Source organism: Strigops habroptila, chromosome 17 (genome assembly GCF_004027225.2).
Source record: "Strigops habroptila isolate Jane chromosome 17, bStrHab1.2.pri, whole genome shotgun sequence".
NCBI lineage: Eukaryota > Metazoa > Chordata > Aves > Psittaciformes > Psittacidae > Strigops > Strigops habroptila.
In genome coordinates, this window is record NC_044293.2 from 6095043 (window position 1) to 6115162 (window position 20120).

Genomic DNA, 20120 nt, shown 5'->3' on the forward strand with positions numbered 1-20120 from the left:
ACACAGCTCCCTGGGAGTGACTGAGGCTGTACAAAACAACCCACCCAAATCTGAACACCACACCTACAACACCAGGAATGCTGTCCCAATTCCATTCCCCAGCATACAAGGTGTCCAGACCCCAAGTCACAGAGCATCACACACCTGACCTTTGAAACAAGGGTGGTCCCACTGGGAGGAGGCGACAGAAACCCACCACAGCCAATACAGGCACTGCCTGGAAGGGGACATCAGGGGTCCCCTGTTGTTGTTTAAATCCAGTCAACAACTAAGTACCACGCAGCAACTCACTCACCCTCCTTTTTCCCACTTCCCAGATGGGATGGGGATGAGAATCATAGGACTGTAATACCCACAGGTTGAGATAAGAACAGTGTAATAACTATGTACAATCATAGAATCACAGGATCAACCAGGTTGGAAAGGAGCTTGAAGATCATCAAGTCCAACCACTGCCCAACACTGCGAAGGCCACCACTAACCCATGGCACTGAGGGCCTTGCCTACACGATGTGTGAACACTTCCAGGGACTGTGACTCCACCACTGCCCTGGGCAGCCTGTTCCAATGCCTGAGCACCCTTTGGGGAAGGAATTGTTCCTCATCTCCATCTAAACCTCCCCTGGTGCAGCTTGAGGCCGTTTCCTCTTGTCCCATCTTGTTCCCTGGGAGCAGAGACCAGCCCCCTCCTGGCTCCATCCTCCTGTCAGGCAGTTGTAGAGAGTGAGAAGGTCCCCCCTGAGCCTTCTCTTCTCCAGACTAAACCCCCCCAGGTCCCTCAGCCGTTCCTCATCACACTTGTGCTCCAGGCCCTGCACCAGCTCCGTTGCCTTTCTCTGGCCCCGCTCCAGCACCTCAATGTCTCTCTTGTAGTGAGAGGCTCAGAACTGAACAATATACAATATAAAATATACAATCCATATAAAATACATTATAACGTAGTCTATAATAATGATAATAATGATAAGGGAAGTGAACAAGTGACAGAATATAAAGCTAAAAGGGGATAATGCTCCCTCCTGGCTTCTTGACCCTCTCCTCACTGGCAGAGCATGAGAGTCTGAGAAGTCCTTGGATCAGGGTAAGTACTGCTTACTTAGCAACAACTAAAACTTCAGTGTGTTATCAGCATCATTCTCAGACTAAATCCAAAGCACAGCACTGTACCAGCTACTGGGAAGCAAATTAACTCTATCCCAGCCTAAGCCAGAACACCCCACACCTGCTTTCCCAAGCGCCTCCATCCCTGGCACAGTGGGACAAGCCACAGTGGGGACAAAGAACAGCCTCTGCAGCCAGATGTGCCCTGCAAGGCAGTAAATTGCCCAACACCCTGACACATGGATACAGAAGTACATAGTCTGTTATAGGAAAGGAGATTGGTTAAGTCCTTCATGGGGGGGAAGTAGCAATCTGGAAATGAAAAGTGTGCACTGCTGGAAAATGTAGTTAACGCTCAGAGCGGTGCCAGTTGACTTCAATGAGCTCTGATGGCCCTTTCTCGTTGGGACCAGGAGATGACGTTATCCCCTATTACCAGCATCCTTGCACCTCGCACTGTCAGCAACAGCACCTCAGCAGGTACCAGAAACATCTAAAACCAAGAACGTCATCCCAGAAAAGCCCTCCCACCACTGGGCATTTTTCACTCACAATCCTGCAAATCAGTGCTCCTTACAAAGCAGTGCTAGACCTTAAGGATAGCATCTGGTGGGACCCCAGGATGTCTACCCCTGCTCCAGAAGGCAGCCTGGCTGTCCTGTGTGTGCTGTTACCTACAAAAGCCGAAGAGCGGGATGAGAGTGATTAAGGACCAGCAAAATCACAGCCATCACACTCTCCCTAGGTACCCCTATGGGATGACCCCCTGCTCTACACTTCATGCTACCTGAGAGGCTATGCCAGCCATGGATTACAGGGAATAAAACCCCAAACATAGAACAGACATTATCTTCTGCTCACACCCTTACTAGATATACCTGCTCCCTGCCAGAGGAAAGCGGGTGCCCCAGGACACCTAAAACCAACTCCAAACACTCAGAGGTGCCGCTTGCTCAGAGCAGAGCCAGGACAGTCCCACTCCAGGCTGTCCCCCAGGACTGTCGCTATATGACTGTCCTCCAGCAACACACCCCTAGGACAGGGCCATGCTCTCCCCAGCTGAAAAAGGGGTCACACATGCAGGGGGGGTGAGCTGGAGCTTCCCAGCCCTCTCCCAGCTCACGGCCAGCATCCCTTTCCCATCCGCTAACTCCTGAACCACACGTACAACATGAGATGCCAAAAATGTGTGCTCTGAACATAGATGTGAGCCTCTGTCCCTCCCAGGCACAGAAATACTTTTGCTCCTGCACAGGAAAATACCACTATGGCCCCAGTGTTCCCAGTCAGCAAACACCCATCCACACAAATACATTCATCAGGCCTAAACCCCTTCCCTTAGCAAAGGATGCTGACACAGTGGGCAGATGCGGCTCGATACCCTGCCATGACAGCGATCGTTGCCTATCAGGTTACCAGGACTTGGAGAAGAACGTCTAAAGACCTTGATTACATTTCTATAGATCCTACCAGCCAGGCTGTTGAGGATAACGGCATCTCAAGGACGCACTGGCTTTGCCTTTAGGAGGTTTAATCCCATGGGATGAGCGAGTGGGAGCCAGGCACGTGCAGGGACCCGAGTGCTGGCAGGAGGGACATGACTGTGCAGCTAAAACCAACCTGCTGTGCCCAGTAAACACCACGAGGTGGATATAGCCAAAGCACACACAGATCTGCCCTGACAAGCACATCCTGCCAGAGCCGCTGTGCCTTCAGGTGGGGACCAGTTGGGATGAGATTAGGGCTGGGTGCCCAGTCCTAATGCTCTCCTGGTCCGCAAAGGGCCACACATAGCGCTGCTAATATCTCACAGCCCAGCAGCGTGATCATGGATGCTGTTCCTATCATTTCCCTACTGACAGCATCCTTTCCTTGGTTTAACTTTGTTTCTTCACATTTATCTGCCCTACATCCCCTACCCATGACTTAAGACAGCCTCTCATAGATTCATAGGATCAACCAGGTTGGAAAAAGACCTTTAAGACCATTAAGTCCAACTGTTCCCCAGCACTATCAAGCCCACCACTGACCCATGCCACTGAGGGCCTCGTCTACACGGGGTGTGAACACTTCCAGGGACTGTGACTCCAGCACTGCCCTGGGCAGCCTGTTCCAATGCCTGAGCACCCTCTGGGGAAGGAATTCTTCCCCATCTCCATCTAAACCTCCCCTGGCACAGCTTGAGGCCGTTTCCTCTTGTTCTGTCACTTGTTACTCTCTTCAGTACATTTACAAGATAAGAAACAAACATACTAACAACTAGGTGAACATACTAACAACTAACCAGAGAAAATACTAACAAGGTCCCTATCCCCCCTTATTCATACTCCTGCCTTCCTTGTAAAAGACTACAACTAGAAGCAAATTGAATACAGATTAAATCCCAAGGAAGTGGGGAGCAGCTCACAGAGGATTTCCTTGACCCTGCGTGATATTAATCACGGGTAACTTAATGCATAATGTTTGCTAGGCCAAAAAGAATACATTTGTGCTGTAATTTCTTGTTTGCTTGGAAAGCTGGCGAGAGAAATGGAATGTGAAAGCGATGCCACTAAATTCAATAACAATAAGCCTGTGATTTATCTCCTTCCTTTACCGCGCCAAACCTGAACCGCTTGATGCGCCGATTCATGCTCTCCATTGGAGCAGACACTGTCCCTGCCCTCACCTCCTAAACCAGGGGCTGCAAATAGCCAAGTCATCCCTGTGACATTCCCAAAACCAAACAGTCCATGTGCTTCCTCTGGGTACAAGCTCCACAGCCACCCCATGTGGGGACAAAAGCAACCGGAGAGCTTGGAGCTCACATTCTTCTTCCAGACACCCTGGTGTGTGTTTAGGGACAGCCACCACCTCAGCAGAGAGCACAGGTCCAGCCCATTCCAATGGCAATCCCTTTTCCCTGCTAAACCATGGGGGAAGAGCCAGCACGTCAGGAATTGCTGCGTGACCACTGACTACATGTGATGCTGATGCACACAACCACACACCAGCTGAGTCATCTCCCAGCTGCTCCTTACCACCGATCCCGACCGGAGCCGCTCACCGCAGCCCTGGACTATTTTTAGCCACCAGATTATTACTGATGGATGCCTCAGAGCATGAAGCCTGGCAGAGCGCTGCAGCTGACACATGCAACCCATGTCCCTCCTCCACATCCTTGTCTCCTAGTCCATTAAATGGGACCTCTTCCTATACCTTTGGTAGGGTGAGATGACATATGGCTACCTATAGGCTCTACAAAATACCAGATGACAGCCACCCGCCCACCTCTACTCAAGGGACAGGTCCCCCTAGAGACTTGCCCTACCCACAGAAGGGGACATCCCATCTTGAGCACTCAGTGGAAAGGTGACAGCTTCCACAGACACCATCCCACCTACCAGAAGCCATGCTCCTGCCCTGACACCTCACTTACCATCCCATCTTGAACACTTCCTATTTTGTGGAGACACAGCATTCACACCTCTCCTTTGCCTCTCTGGCTGCAGCAGCAGCCCCTGGCATCCCATGGCTGACATTGTCACCGCTGGGAAGCAGGACCACAGCATCAGCAGGGATCAGACCCCTGCCACAGCTCACAGTACCTCCCTCCCCATCTGCCTATAGCGCCCAGAGCCTCCAGCTCTGCATGAGCCTCCCTGGAGTAAAAGGGATGGAGCTGTCAGAGGAGTCATAGCACAAGGACTCACTAGCTACAGAAAGCCAGCACAAAGGTGACAACAATGCTGCAAGCTCCTGTTTGGGGCTGATGCTCTTAAAGAAGAAATGCAGGCATGCAAAGAGCCCCCACATCCCATCTAGCCTGGGGAAAAGTGACTGGGGACAAGGAGGTGACATCAGGAGTTTGAACAAAGTGCTGCATCTCAGCAGCAAAGATCACCAGCTCTGATCAAACCCATTCCTATGACAGCCCAATCTGAGAGGCTCATCCAAAGTTGAGTATATCAAGATAATGGATTAAGCACCTCAGTCAACAGAATGATTTATGTGAAATGTCCCAGGCAAGCAAGCCATGTGCCACACGCTGCCTGGGCGCTTCCTTTGGAAGGGAAGAGCATAGAATCACAGAATCAACAAGGCTGGAAAAGAGCTTTAAGAACACCAAGTCCAACCATTCCCCAGCACTGCCAAGGCCACCACTAACCCATGGCACTGAGGGCCTCGGCTACACGGTGTGTGAACGCTTCCAGGGACGGTGACTCCAGCACTGCCCTAGGCAGCCTGTTCCAGTGCCTGAGCACCCTTTCAATGAGGACATTTTCCCTAATCTCCACCTAACCCTCCCCTGGTGCAGCTTGAGAACATTTCCCCTTGTCCCATCCCTTGTTCCTTGGGAGCAGAGACCAGCCCCCTCCTGGCTCCATCCTCCTATCAGGCAGTTGTAGAGAGCCATAAGGACCCCACTGAGCCTTCTCCACACTAAAAGATCTTCCCTTCTGCTTCTCTAGACCATTCCCTTTTCACAGCCTTCCCCCAGCAAAACCTGCTTTGTGTGCTCCATTGATGGGACAGGATCATCACACATAGATTTCAGACACATCGTCTCTGCTGTGCAGACAAGCTTTGCCAGCCTGGCTGCTATTCCCTCAGCAACCACATCTCTCCTGCATTGGAATTCAACACAAAGCCATCCAAAAGCCAGGGAGATGCAAAATCTACCCAAGCCAGTGACCAAATGCTCACAAGCCATTGTAAGAATGAACCATGGGCATTGTCCACTCTGCCTTAGGTCATCTCCCAACTCCTTGCCACGCACCCTTGTGCTCCAGGTTTTCACACAGAACCAGGGAAAGCCATAAACGCAAACTCTCAACGTTCCACCTACTGTGTAACCACCTGCCGGTATATTCATGAACAATTAGGAAGCCAGAGCAGATAGAATGGGGAACCAACTTCTCCAGTTCTCCCCCTCTTCTCCATGTTCCCCTTTGGCAGTAATTCATCAGCCACCACCACGCTGTTGTTCCATCAGCTCCCAGTCCCCATGGCACATCCCACCAGATCCTTTGCCCCGCCTTTCAGAAGCCTTGAGAACAGGAGGCCAAGGATGCTCTGGGTGCTCCCCATCCTATCCCTCCTCCATAGCCCCATCTGGATTTCAGGTCCATGTCCTGTTTAAGGCTGTTCCCACCTAGGCAGGATGTGCTGTTTCCTTCCCAGAGCTTCCCACTCCCCGTGCCCTCACTCCTTTATCACTCTTTCATTTATCCCTTTTTGATGCTCAGTGCTTTTTCTGTGTGTGCACATTTGCTTCTCTCTTCCCTTTGTTCTACAACTCTCTGAGCTTCTCTACTCACCCTCTTTAGTTTTATTCCCCCTCCACTTCCTTCTTCCTTCAAGCTTTGCTATTTCTTCCAGATACTCTCTAGTCTTCCTTCAGATTTAAATTCACTGCTGCATCTTCATTTGCCTGACTTTGCTTTCTGGCCCATCCTCTGCTGCTTCAGGGAGGGAGGAAAGGTGACATATGGGTCTGGTTGCTCCTTTGGACCCTTTTCCCATCCTAAGACAGGACATTGCTTGTCACAAGGACACTTTTCCTCTGCGCTAGGTGAGACATCAGCGACATTGTGGACATCAGCGACCCCCTTTGACAACACAAGCATCGCTCTGCAAACTCTGACATGCTCTTCAGGGAGACTTAAAGCCCCAGTGAGGCTCTTTCCCACTGAGCTGCTCATGAGCTCATCACCTTTGTGATTCCTCACCAAACAGCCACAACCCCAACTTGCACCACCCTGGTTTGGGTCCAGCACCACAACCTACACACTCCAGAGCACCCTGTCGTTACCCTTTTAGGCTCACATTAGCCAAACTGAGTGAGATGCTGATGAAAATGCACCCAGACCCCCAGGTAAGCCTCCAGCACAGCCCAGGATGGCAGAGCAGCACCACGCTGCCTCCCTTCTCCTGCTCCCACAAAATACCATCAGTTCCAGGGTGGAAGCGAGCTCTGCTTCTGGTCCTGCAAACACACGCAAGGCCTGGATGTCACATCTCATTCTTCTTCCGTCTTGGGGGAAAAGCATTTCCCCATGACCTGCTGGTGTGATGCCACCACTGCACAGTCCAGGGATGTGATACCCACTCAGATGTCCCCAGAGAAGGACATAAACCGTGACTTTATTCACTACACATGCCATGTTTTGGGCTCTCGCTCCTGCTGGGAAGATGTCTTTCCAGCCTAAGTGATTTCTTTTTCCCATTTCCTCTTAGCAACCCTTTGATTGCCTTTTTATTTGCCTCCACTCCATCCCCACCACTACAAGCCCAACCTCCAGGACACTCTCCTGCTTCGATGAACCATCTCACTCATCCTCACAAGGATGATTAACGCAGTGTGCTGAGGATTAGCCAGAGCTGAGCTTCCAAACAGAGTCTTTAACAAATCACTTGGTTAGATCCAGAGGTGTGGCACATGTGCAAACATCACTGGCCACTTTGCCACCCCAGCTGAGGACAACTTCCATTGCCAAGAGGAAGAAATGCAGACCTGCTTCTTTGCTACCTTGGCTGAAGATCTCAGCCACCTTCCAGTAGTATCTGTGCACTTGTTCCAAAAATGCCAAGAGGACCTGCTCTGAGCTCTCAGCCTTTGGAGACCTCAGTGCAAGGACACCCTCTTGCTGCAGCCAGCAAGATGGAGGGCAGTCACCCTCCCATCCATACCATAGGTATGGGGACCATACCGTAATGAGCAGCACATACAGGATGAGCAGGTGATGAACCCTTTGCTTTGGACACACCGTGTCACCCAGCAAGACCAAGATGTCCCCTTGCTCCAAGGACCACCTTTGCCATTCCTGCAAAGTTCTTCAAGTTCACTAAGTCCTTTAAGTTCTTCAGGTTCTTCACTGTGAGGGTGCTGAGGCACTGGCACAGGGTGCCCAGAGAAGCTGTGGCTGCCCCATCCCTGGCAGTGTTCAAGGCCAGGTTGGACACAGGGGCTTGGAGCAACCTGCTCTAGTGGAAGGTATCCCTGCCCGTGGTGGGGGGTTGGAGCTGGATGAGCTTTAAGGTCCCTTCTAACCCAAACCATTCTATGATTCTATAAAACCCTCCATCTAAGATGTATGTAACATCCTGCCAGCCTAGCATGTGACATAAAGCAACCGGAATCTACCAGCAGCATCACATTGACTGCCCATCCTCTCTTGTCCTCTCTATCATACTTAGATATTGCCATCTTAGACAGTCATCTCTTGTCCTCTATGATAGAGACTTCTTAGGTAGACCAAAAAACCCCACACCATCTGGTAAGGGGTAAGTATCCCAAGAGCAGAGAGGTGAGCCTACTCTGGAGGTCATCATCTAGCAAGCATTTCTTTCTCTCTCCCTTTCCTTTCTACAGACTCCTTCTGTACTCCACATACCCCCGCACACACACCCCCCAACCTCTCCAGTCTTAAACACTAAGCAGTTAAAATATGTTTTCTAATAAACACTTTCTATGCTTACAGGCTATTATTGGGTCTTTCCTACAATAACCTAAGGCAGCTGAACCTCTCCCTGTGCTTCCTCAGCTCACCACACACCCATCAGCCTCCTGGTAAGGTTTTAATAAGTGTCACTGTCTCAGCTCCTGCCCGGATATCAAAGGCAGTGGGATAAAAGTGAGCTTAACTGCAGCCACCCTGAAATCTGCAGTGCCGAGGGGAGCCCACAGCTCAGTCTACATCAGAGAAGAAGAGCTCAACAGTACCATCACAGGGTGGGGGGTTTGCCCTGTCAGAGACTTGAGGAGCTGGTTGTTATCAGGAAGAAGGCAAAAAGAAAGACTCAGTTTGCTTTGGAGACACTTACTGAGGAGCTACACATGGATCAGTGACGCTTTGAGAGGTGACGGACACAACAAGCGCCATGAGACCGGTTCTGGAGAGCATCCTTAGGTGCATTTGGAAAATCAACCATGTGACCACAACTTCCCTACTGAAAATGAAGGCCACGGTCCTTTGAAACCCATCCTGGCTCCCAGCACGAGGAAAGCAGCAAACACTGTGTTGGGAAAATGGATTGCACCAACCAGAAGCTCACAGTAACAATGCCAACAGCCGGGAGAGGTTTTAATGAGGAATCTAGGGTGAGTAGGATTAAGGCTGCACAAAGGAGAGTTCTCTACATAAATCAGAAGCAGAGGACATCTGAGGAATACCAAAGACCACTGTCAGGTAGGGATGGACTGTTTCAGTGTTCAGCACAGAAAGCTCTACCATCCAGGGAGCTGCGTGGATCCCAAAGCAATGCCATGCTATGCTATGACATGCCACTTCAGCACGTACTCTCTCCTCTCTACAGTGTCTACTACAAGGAGGACGTCAGACTTGAGGACACTGACTACAGAAGCCACAGCTTTAACCACAATATTGACCCTGAGGTCCACTTTTCAGACTGAAATACACCCCGTGTCCTGAAACAGTGCACACCAAAGGGGGCATGGGTGTATCCTGCCTGTGGTCTACCATGCTCCACACAATGAAACCACTTTGCAACACAATGCAGTGAGGTCTCCTGGTTCATCCTTGCAAGCTTGCACCTTCCCAGAATAGAGGTGGGCTTTGTCAGGGTTCATACCACAGGCAGAAGGCCTCACCTGAGGTCCAGCCCCATGACATCCTCCGCTCAAGCAGATTATGACAAGAGGAGGATGAGGAGGCTCATTTCACCTTATATCTAAAGGGGCTACAAGAAACAGGGAGAAGGGCTTTGGACAAGGGCCTCTAGGGACAGGACAAGGGGGAATGGCTTTAACCTGCCAGAGGGGAGGTTGAGGCAGAAGCTCTTCCCTGTGAGGGTGCTGAGGCGCTGGCACAGGGTGCCCAGAGAAGCTGTGGCTGCCCCATCCCTGGCAGTGTTCAAGGCCAGGTTGGACACAGGGGCTTGGAGCAACCTGCTCTAGTGGAAGGTGTCCCTGCCCATGGCAGGGGATTGGAACTAGATGAGCTTTAAGGTCCCTTCCAACCCAAACCAGTCTGGGATTCTATGATGATTCTATGATCTTCTACTTACATGAGATTAAATGCCAGTTCTCTCTGTATTCCTAACTCCCCAAAACACACCGGCATGCCACAAGCACTGTGTGTGTCCCTAAAAGCTGTCATCCCATCATCATGATGTGGCCCCCCAAAAAAAAAAAGGAGGAAAAGGGAGACAAAACAAAGCCCTTTGGCTTCCTGCCATCTACACTCTTATAAACGCTTGTTAACAGCTGTTGCCATGATCCAATCCAAGAGATGTATTAATAGCAACACTAAGAGACACATTTACTGTTGACTGCAGCTCCGTGGCAGACTTATCACCGGGTTGCTGGGGGGGAAGGCAGGAGCACCATTAAAACCCAATTGAACACAGGGACAAAGAGGCAATAGTCTATCCAGCCAACTTTCAGTTTTGCACAATACAAATAGAAATTAACTGCCCTGAACATGGTTGCTAACTGGTCAGAAGGCACATTTTAGTCACCAAGGAACTGCATTGGAGCTGAGGCAGGGACAGAGAAGGGAAAGATTTGCTGCTTGGGCCACCACTACCATCTACAGGACAGCGAGGTGGCACCTACAGATGGATTTTCTCAGCAGCCCCACTTAAGTAAACCCTATGGCTTAATGCATCCAAAGAGAAATAGAGAAGCTTCTCAGCATGGAGCACTCGACCTGCACCTGCATAACCACAGAACGCCAGCTCCCCTCTGCCTCTCTGTTGGCTGCGGAGAAGCAACACTGCTGAGAACCATAGTTATTGCTGTGGCAGGAGCCGTTCAACAGGATATGCCACATGCCCACACCAGGGAAAAGCTTTTCCAGGCATGGTAAGGAATGCCTGAGCACCAGACAGATGCTCTGGATGCAAGTATTCCTCACCTTCACCTGGCCAAGCTTGGGAAGTGCCTGCATTGCAAGCCCTGCACTGAAAATGCGGCGAGGGGAGCGGGAGCTGCCAGCTCACCTGACTCCATTAGGTGCAAAGCACTCGGATACTTCCCTAGTGTTGACAGGATGGATTAGCACGATTAGAGAGCAGACAGGATAAACAGATTAAACTTCACAGATACAGCTCACACACAGCTCCGAAAGGGGGAGAGGCCCAATGAAGGGGGGTGCTCCCAGCAGACCTCAGCTCTGCTCTTAGAATCATAGAATCCCAGACTGGTTTGGGTTGGAAAGGACCTTAAGACCATCCAGTTCCAGCCCCCTGCACGGGCAGGGATGCCTCACACCAGACCATGTTGCCCAAGACTCTGTCCAACCTGGCCTTGAACACTGCCAGGGATGGGGCAGCCACAGCTTCTCTGGGCACCCTGTGCCAGCGCCTCAGCACCCTCACAGGGAAGAGCTTCTGCCTTAGATCTAACCTGAACTTCCCCTGTTTCAGCTTGAACCCATCATCCCTTGTCCTATCGCTACAGTCCCTGATGAAGTGTCCTTCCTCCCAAGGCAAACACTCCCTCTCCCAGGGCTCTCCAACACATTCCTGCTGAGACCAAGCAGGAAAACCCCTTGGCTGGGTGGCCTAAATCAAACCCTGCCTCCTCCAAATGCGAAGGATATATAAATACATACATATGGGGATGGGAGGGGGGGAGCTTCTCGGAGACATGTCAAGGCTGAGAAATGTTTCAGATTTGTTCATTGCTAAATCAATACCCATCAGCTGTTTGAAATTAAAGGCAAGATTAGGTCCTGGTTTTATACACGCTTTATTGTATTCCGAGAGCTTTCTACTCAGCCAGATAAATCTTCTTTAAGAGGATTAGGAAACTTTCATTATCTTTATCTAACCTGAACTAACACTAACTCTGAAAAATTAATCTAGAGACCGGACAAAAGCCGGGAGCTGGTGTAAAGCCACAAGGATACGGAGTGGAATCTACCAGAGTACTACGGGGCTGCTGGTACTCATATTCCCTGCAGCAGAGAAACACTGCTTTGCAACCCAACAGGATCTGCTACACTGACCTATGAAGCCCTTTGCAAAAGCCCTTCATGGCCCTGTAGTGCCTTCGAGCCTCTCACGCAATCTGCCCCCTCTCCCAAACCCACAGAGCATCGTGCTTCACTTTCTGCTCTCCTGATGCATCTTCGGATGCATGCCCAAGAGCCTTGCTGACTGCTTCCCAACATGCCAAGCCAAGCAATATGGTCCCTAGCAACGGAGACTGGTCAAATTCCCAGCAGCACACACCAGACCCTATTTCAGTCCTTAGGTGTACTTTGCTACACATGATGGCCACACAACACAGCGAGGCTGAGGCAATGCAAGTCCATCTCCTGGCATGGCCAGCACTGGTCCACATTCCCATTCCCACACCACTCAATCCCTGAAGCAATGGGTGTTGGTCTGATCCCTATATCTCCATCCCCAAGATGGCCCTTCCCAAGTCCAGACAGCTTCCCATATCCAACAGTCAATGCAGCAACAGCACGAGTCACGCAAAGACCTACCTTGCACGATGAGATGGACACGTGAAGTCTTGGGGTGATTATCTGTCTGCACGGAGCAGGTGTAGGGACCTTCATCGTAGACATCCACGTTGTGTATCTTGATGCTGTACTGGGTCTTGGTGTTGGAAAGGATGACCACGCGGTTGTCTATAGACCACTTGTCATTGCCGGCGTACAGGATGGTGCTGCGGTTCAACCACGCTACCCGTGTGACCCTGTCATCAACAGTACATCTGCAAAGGAAGAGACAAGATGGTCACAAACCTGGAAGAGGTCACGCAACGAGCATCCCCATTCCCGAAAAGCAGACATGAGCAAAACAGGAGCTCCCCATCATGTGCAGGCATGTAGATGGCACATGCCATGGCCACGCTATGCTGTTCCCATGTCCCACATCATCCAAGATTCCACAGAAACAGCAGGTCCACCAAAAAAACCCCTTTTTCATTCATTCAGAGCTGGGTAACCAGAGCCAAAAATCCCATTTTGTTTGACCACCACAAGCCACACAGACATTCCATACCCATAGAATTCCAGAATCATCAGGGTAGGAAGGGACCTCTGGAGACCATTCAGTCCAACCCCCTGCCAAGGCAGGGCCACCCAGAGCAGGTTACACAGGGATGTGTCCATGGTGGATTTGAGATTAGGAGGCTCCACAACACCCCTGGGCAGCCTGTTCCAGTGCTCTGCCACCCTCAGTCTGCTCTTCTCCCGACTAACCAGGCCCAGCTCCCGCAATCTCTCCTTATCAGAGAGATACTCCAGACCCCTGAGCATCCTTGTGGCCTGACTGGACCCTCTCCAGCAGCTCCTTGTCTTTCTTATACTGAGAAGCCCAGATCTGGACACAACACTCCAGATGTGGCCTCAATAAGGTTGAGTAGAGGGGGAGGATCTCATCTCACCCACCTCCACCTCCCCTCCTCAATTTACCCTTGCTCCACACCAAGACTTCCAGATGAAGCTGTCAATGTGCTGACAGTTCAGCTTGTCAGCATGGCCCTTGAGCCATCCCCAGGGTGACATACACACCCGCTGCTGGGGGACAGGGGCCACAGTACACACAGGGAGAGGGGAAGAAGAGAAACAGCCAGAGCCAGCACACGGGGAAGAGAAGGGAACATTTGGACAAGCAGCTGTAAATCCTACAAGTGCCTTGAAAACACGATGCTGTCGTTGCTGTGATTTATTTCCTGCCTGGCTCCCACCTTCCCCGCTCTGAGACACAGCAGCTCCAGCCCGTGGCGCTGACTTACGCTTGGCAAAGAACAGAGGAAAGGGAGGGGGGAAAAGGGAATTAAAATGTTCCTGCAGAACATGGCTTTTTCATTCCATTTGATAGATTTTTCTCCATCCAGTTACTCGTGGCATTTCTGCCACTGCCACAGCAGCAAAACCACTAAGGATTTGGCTAAATGAAGAGCCCAGCATCTCTCAGGAGCTTCATCTTCCCCACCCAAGGACCACAGAAGGGAAGCTTTCCCCTAGCAAACCGTGAAAATCAAGCTAGGTGCAAGTTGTGCCAGCAGCAGCATCGCTTTGTGCAGCCAAGATGTTAGGAAAAGGCACCCACAGTCAATCAAACCTCATGCAAGTCCCTTTCCACATGCCTGTAAATTCAGAGATGGGCTGGTGGGTTGTCCCTGTCCCCATCCCCACCGCAGCACCTCTCCTGCAGAGGCTTCAGGGTGTTATATGCCTCCCTTGCTGGGATGGCAAAGTGTCACCTCGATCGGCATTATTAATTGGGTGGAGGGAAGGGGCAACACTTGGCATGTTTGAGGGTCCCCCCAGACACTGGCTTCAGAGCTACGAGCCATATATCCTCCTGCAAAGGAGTAATGTTCCCCTTGCTGGAGTGTACGTCTCCGCCAGCCGCATCACGTAGGGATGGTGGGAAAGACGGATGGCTCTCCACGCCTGGAATGCCGGGAGCCTGCCCGGGTGGCGGACGTGTCCCGGTTCCCGCGGTGGCGCTGGCTCTGCTCTGCTGGAGCAAGCAGCATCCTTGTCGGGAAGCGGAGCCCTCCCTTTGTTCAAATTAACTGGGGGAGAGCTAAGCAGAGCCGAGTTAAGTTCGGCCCTGGGGGATTCCAGTCTAGTGGACTATTACTGCTGTCTCACTTCATTATAATGAATAATAAAGAGATACTTACGGCTTCTGTAAATTATTCATCGCGTGCACCGAAAAATCAGGGCAGCAATATGTAAAACAGACAACTTGCATGTCTGCGCTCCCATAAATAGCCAGGCTACAGCCCTGCGAGGGGCTCTTGGGTCCCCTCATTAGGGGTGAAGCACAAGGACTAGGGTTTGAAGCGACAGGGATGAGGAGCTCGTGCCATAACCAAACACATCCCTATGTCAGCACGTTTTGAGCACGCCTCCCAGCAAAATGTGGGTGCTCGGGGACCCCTGAGAACTGGAGTCACTCATTTTGCATTCACAGCTCCCATATCCAGCTCTGATCCCAAGTGCACAGGGATGCCCATAACGCAGGAGGACACACTCACACAAGGAAGGGTGAGGACAGCATCACCCATCCCTGCCCATAGCTCCCAGTGACTGGTACCAGCCCCAAAACCACTTGGAGTAAATGGGCAGCAGCAACTGGAAACTCCTACAGATTCATGCCACAAGAAAGGAGGCAAAGGCTCCTTCTCCCATCTCTCAATCTCACTCTTCAATTGCTGCCACCCAATAGCTAACTTGGGACTGAATCTCTTTGGCTCTGTTTGCTGAGCATCCTGCTCCTCCCCACCAGAGCTTGGGTTGTGCCCTGCAGCTACAGGTGGTGAGGAATCAGACAAACTACCCTGCTTTGAAAACCAGCCCTCCTGTACCTCCTGGCAAGGTGTCAGAGCAGAACCACCGTCCATTAGCTGACACAGAGAGGATTCAAAGGCAAATACAAAACAACACCCCGAGGTGAGGAACACCCCTCTACCTTCTTTACCTGGCTTGCACAACGATCTCCATTAGTGCTAAGCTCCCTCGCCTGCCGAGCCGTCTTTGCTACCTCTTTCCAATTGACCAGGATTAAGATAATGTCTCCAGTAAGCAAACAGGTAAAGAGACTTCTGCAAAGTGTTTAGATAAAGCAGACAAGCTCTGACAAAGCTGGAGAATAAAGCAGGCCAGGAGGTTTTCCCTTGAAGGGATCTAATTATGAACAAAGACAAAGCCCCATTAACAGTCTCCTGAAGGCGCCACATCCATCTCCAGAAGAAACCCTGCCTCATGAGTCTGGAAGGGTCCAAAGATGGTAAAGTGCCTGTCATATGGGAGGGAAATAAACCCATCCTGTCTCTGCAGTTCACCTGGAAAAAAACCATCAGCAAGGCAGGGGGAAGATCTTGGGACTGATACTGTCAGCCCAAACCCTGACACCCACCTCATCTCAGTTCTCTCCTGCAGGCGTTCTTCATGCGACACCACCCAACACATCTGCTCCTCCATCTCTGTCACACTTAGACCCTCTGCCCTTGAGCAGACAGCCCTTTTTCTTTTCCAAATACCTCCTCAATGTACCCAATTTGAGATCATAGAATGGTTTGGGCTGAAGGGACCTTAAAGCTCATCCAGTCCCAACCCCCTGCCACGGGCAGGGACACCTTCCACTAGAGCAGGTTGCTCCAAGCCCCTGTGTCCAACCTGGCCTTGAACACTGCCAGGGATGGGGCAGCCACAGCTTCTCTGGGCACCCTGTGCCAGCACCTCAGCACCCTCACAGGGAAGAACTTCTGCCTAAAATGCTCTGCTCTTGAGCAGAGACTTTCCATCACATGCAGCCCTTTGGCTGCCTCCCACCGTGACCTCTCTCTGCTACAGCAGCTTGTTGGGGTGCCTCAGATGCTGGCAATGCTCACAGTGATACATGTGGCCTCTCAGAGGTGCCAGATCCCAAGACCCATCTTGATCCCCTCGCCCAGGGGGGGACAAGACCTGCTGGAGTGGTGAGGGCAATGAAGCTGAATGCGGCAGCACAAGAAGATGCACGAGGGAGGGAGCCGGGGGCATCAGCGCGGCAGCGCCGCTTCCCCTCTAATTGTCCCAATTCCTCATCCTTACATGCTAATTGTGAAGTTTGCCAAGGAATTCTTTCACTTAGTGTCAACAATACAAATAACTCCACTGACGCGTTCTTTGTGTTCAGCGGCACAACACAACCGCCTCTCTCCTCCTGAATCTATTAGGAGAGACCCCCGCGTCGCTCCCGCAGCAGGGTCCTGCCTGGCCCCATCAATGACACTGACAGCACTTCTCCTGTGTGTTGGATGTGCCGCCTTCATCCCCCGCCTTCCCCTGTCCCCGTCACAGACCTTTCCATCACTGCTGCCTCAGCCGAGTTATGAGGGCAAAGCCTGGGGCTGCCCTCACCATCCACCCCATGATGAGGGAAATACTGTGTCCAGGGTGAGCACAAGTTTTCTGGCACTAGTTTGGAGGGATAAATGGCAGGTGAAGGGTTGGAGTCATAACGCAAGTCTTGCAAATCCCTCTCTGTAGGTGCAAGATATCCCAAAGGATGGGATGCTTGGGACCCCAAAATGTTGATGCACATCCCAAGCCATCCAGGAGGCCGGTTCTCACCCCGAGAGTGAAGCCTTCAGGGGGATGCTTGTGTTTGGATCAACTCCAAACCCTCCCGCTTCCTTATGCAAACCAACAGCGCTCTACTTGTAAGTACTTCTACAGTCCTTCAACCCCAAACTGCTTTTCTCTCCTGGAGGCAACACGTCTTGTCAACATGACAAATGGAGATGACAAAACCAGTCCCAAACTGACTGGATGACCCACTTTTCAGTAGCTAAAATAGCTCACCCGCATCGGGAGCGAAGCCCCTCAGCAGTGACAGGGTGTTGCTTCACCCTGGGAAGTTACACCCAAAAGAACCTGTCACGGGGGCAGAGGGAACACCCCGGCACCCTTGTCTTTGAGAAGAAACTGCTAATTACAATTGCCTAATCCTAATGGGATTTCTCCTTTCCTTCTGCTACTCACCCCAGCTATGGAGTTAACAGGCTCCGAACGCCTTTTATTCCAGGAAGCTGGAGCAAAGGCAGCCGAGATTTATTTGTAATCATTGGAAGTAAACACAAAAGAACAGAACCTGGCTGGGCTCCCACTTCGTTAAAGATGCAAATTAGAAGCAGGCCATCAACACGCGCCGGCTCTGCTAATCCTCTCCCAACAATGCGACGCGTCACATTAGCTGCGGGGACAATGGCATCTGCGGTGTGTGACAGCGGGTCTCGAACAACAGCTCCCTGAGGGCAGGCCTGTGCCGCCTGCCTTTCCCTCACTGTCATCCCTGGTATTTATTCTCCATGCAGAGGGCGGGAGGCACTTTGTCTTTATTCCCGATCCTTTCCGCTGGCACCCTTGTCTCCTCTCTAAGGCACTCGCAGTATCTGTTCTCCCACCTCTCCCAGCCATTCCAGTGCCCGGATATGGGATGCCTTGCAGCATCCCCACATCATCCCAGCACCCTGAGGGCAGAGGGGACCCAGGATGTGCCGTCTGGCACCACCCAGCACAACCACCTCCCATCAAGCCCTCACCACCACCTGGTGATTCCCAACCTGCCACTGCACCCATGTCTCTCATGGGAAAATAGAAGATGCACGGGAATGTGGGATGCACGGGAAGCTTGGCTACCCTAAGCTCTTCTCTTTTTCCCTGTTAATGTAGAATCACAGAAGCATAGAATGATTAGAGTTGAAAAGGACCTGAAGATCATCCAGTTCCAATCCCCTGCCATGGGCAGGGACACCTTCCACTAGAGCAGGTTGCTCCAAGCCCCTGTGTCCAACCTGGCCTTGAACACTGCCAGGGATGGGGCAGCCACAGCTTCTCTGGGCACCCTGTGCCAGCGCCTCAGCACCCTCACAGGGAAGAATTTCTCCTTATATCTAACCTGAATCTCCCCTGTTTCAGTTTGAACCCATTACTCCTTCTTTACAGGCCCTTGTCAAAAGCCCCTCTCCAGCATCCTTGTTGGCCCCTTTAGGCACTGGAAGCAGCTCTAGGGTTCCCCTCCGGTAGCAGTTTGCCTGCCCGCTCCCAAGCACCAGAATAGAAGCTGCTCCCTGTGACAAATCCAAGCCCCAACTGATACATTAGAGGTTGCTAAATATAAAATATCCATCTGCAAAGATAATAAGCCTGCGAGGGCAGGGGCTGTCGAGTTGCTCCATTTCAGATAGTTTAATGGTGTTTTGGTCCATGACTGCGGCTCCCAGACATTAGACTGATAACAAGATGATGAGGAGGGCGGGAGCTGTCTGCGCTCAGCATCCCAAGTCAAGACTTAACACTCGCAGGGCAGCCCCGACATCCACAGGGATTTCGGTAGACTCTGTGACAACCTGAGGGATGCAAAACATGGCCTGATGCTGGGTTGTGGTTGAGCTTAAGGTGGCATTAATCTGGGGAGGGGTCTGCACCCATTTTGGCCTCAAAGGCCCTGCATCCTGTTTTGGGAACAATGGACCCAGGTAGCACATCTTCTCCCCAAAGCTATTCATGGGATACTCTGAATTAATGCTCCATATGGAGAAATCCAGAAAACCCAGTCGGCTCTGTTAAAGCAAGCTAAGCTTTTCCTTTCTTTCATAAAACCTTTCTTTCACTCTTCATTGCTTTTCCTTCCACTTTGCAGGACATACATGGCTCTGACAGCATCACTGGCAAGGGGAAGAGTGGTGTGATGGGGTGGGATGCTCGGACACGCTCTGCTCTCAGCTCCCACTTGATCTTCCCACTCTTAAGTCCCTAGTTTGGGATACAACTCATCTGTATCCTGATGACTCAGGGTTTGCTCAGGAGCCCTCTGCAGCCCCAAGGGAGGTTGGAAGGTGTCTGCCTAAGCCCCGATGGCTGACAGCAATCATTAGCTTGAGAGAGATCTTCATAAGGAAATAGGAGATGGCAGCAAGAGAAATAAAGAGGAGAACTTTGGATAGAGCAAATCAATGGGGGTGTTTATAGAGCAGGTGGCACTTCAATGTTAACATCAGAGTTGGTCGATGCTGGTGCCAACACCTGATCTACCAGAGATGAAAATGAAGGCACTGAGCAGGAGCAGTCAGCCCAGGAAAACTGTGGACATGGGAAGAGGTGCAGCGAGGCATCTTTCCTTGCCCAAAAAGTCTCCTGCACAGCAGGGCAGGGATTTCCATCTTGCTCGTGGCCACTGTGGTTTGAAGAAGGCTGGGACATCTTTCCAGCTCCTCTCCAAAGAGACGACTGATGCCCACCAGCATTTACCATCAAAGCATTGCTACCTGCCATAGAAAACAGCGCAGAGACCCCTCTTCTCACTGCCACATTCCCCTCTCCCTACATTGGGGCTCTGGATTACATCCCAGAAAAGACCCAACGAGAGATACCCACCAACCCCATCACCACCATTGAAGGATGTTGATTAAGGGCCACGATCCAGCCACATATCCCACCCCCCCGCCCCCAGCATCAGCACAGCCCCACGCCTCAATCAGTGCCCGTGTGTGGATTCAATCAGTGCTAATCTAACATAATGCAGCACCTGCGCCCCAGCTGATTTCTAGTGTT

General features: G+C 51.4%; 1 protein-coding gene across 7 annotated transcripts in view; it reads right to left on the reverse strand.

The window, feature by feature from the left end:
* Positions 1-20120, reverse strand: part of LOC115616331 (opioid-binding protein/cell adhesion molecule homolog) — a 337209-nt gene that overhangs the window by 8222 nt on the left and 308867 nt on the right. For all 7 annotated transcript variants that reach the window (XM_030505417.1, XM_030505416.1, XM_030505421.1 and 4 more), the window contains one exon: positions 12543-12775. In XM_030505417.1, coding sequence (XP_030361277.1) covers positions 12543-12775 — 233 coding nt within the window. The remainder of the gene's footprint in view (positions 1-12542; positions 12776-20120) is intronic.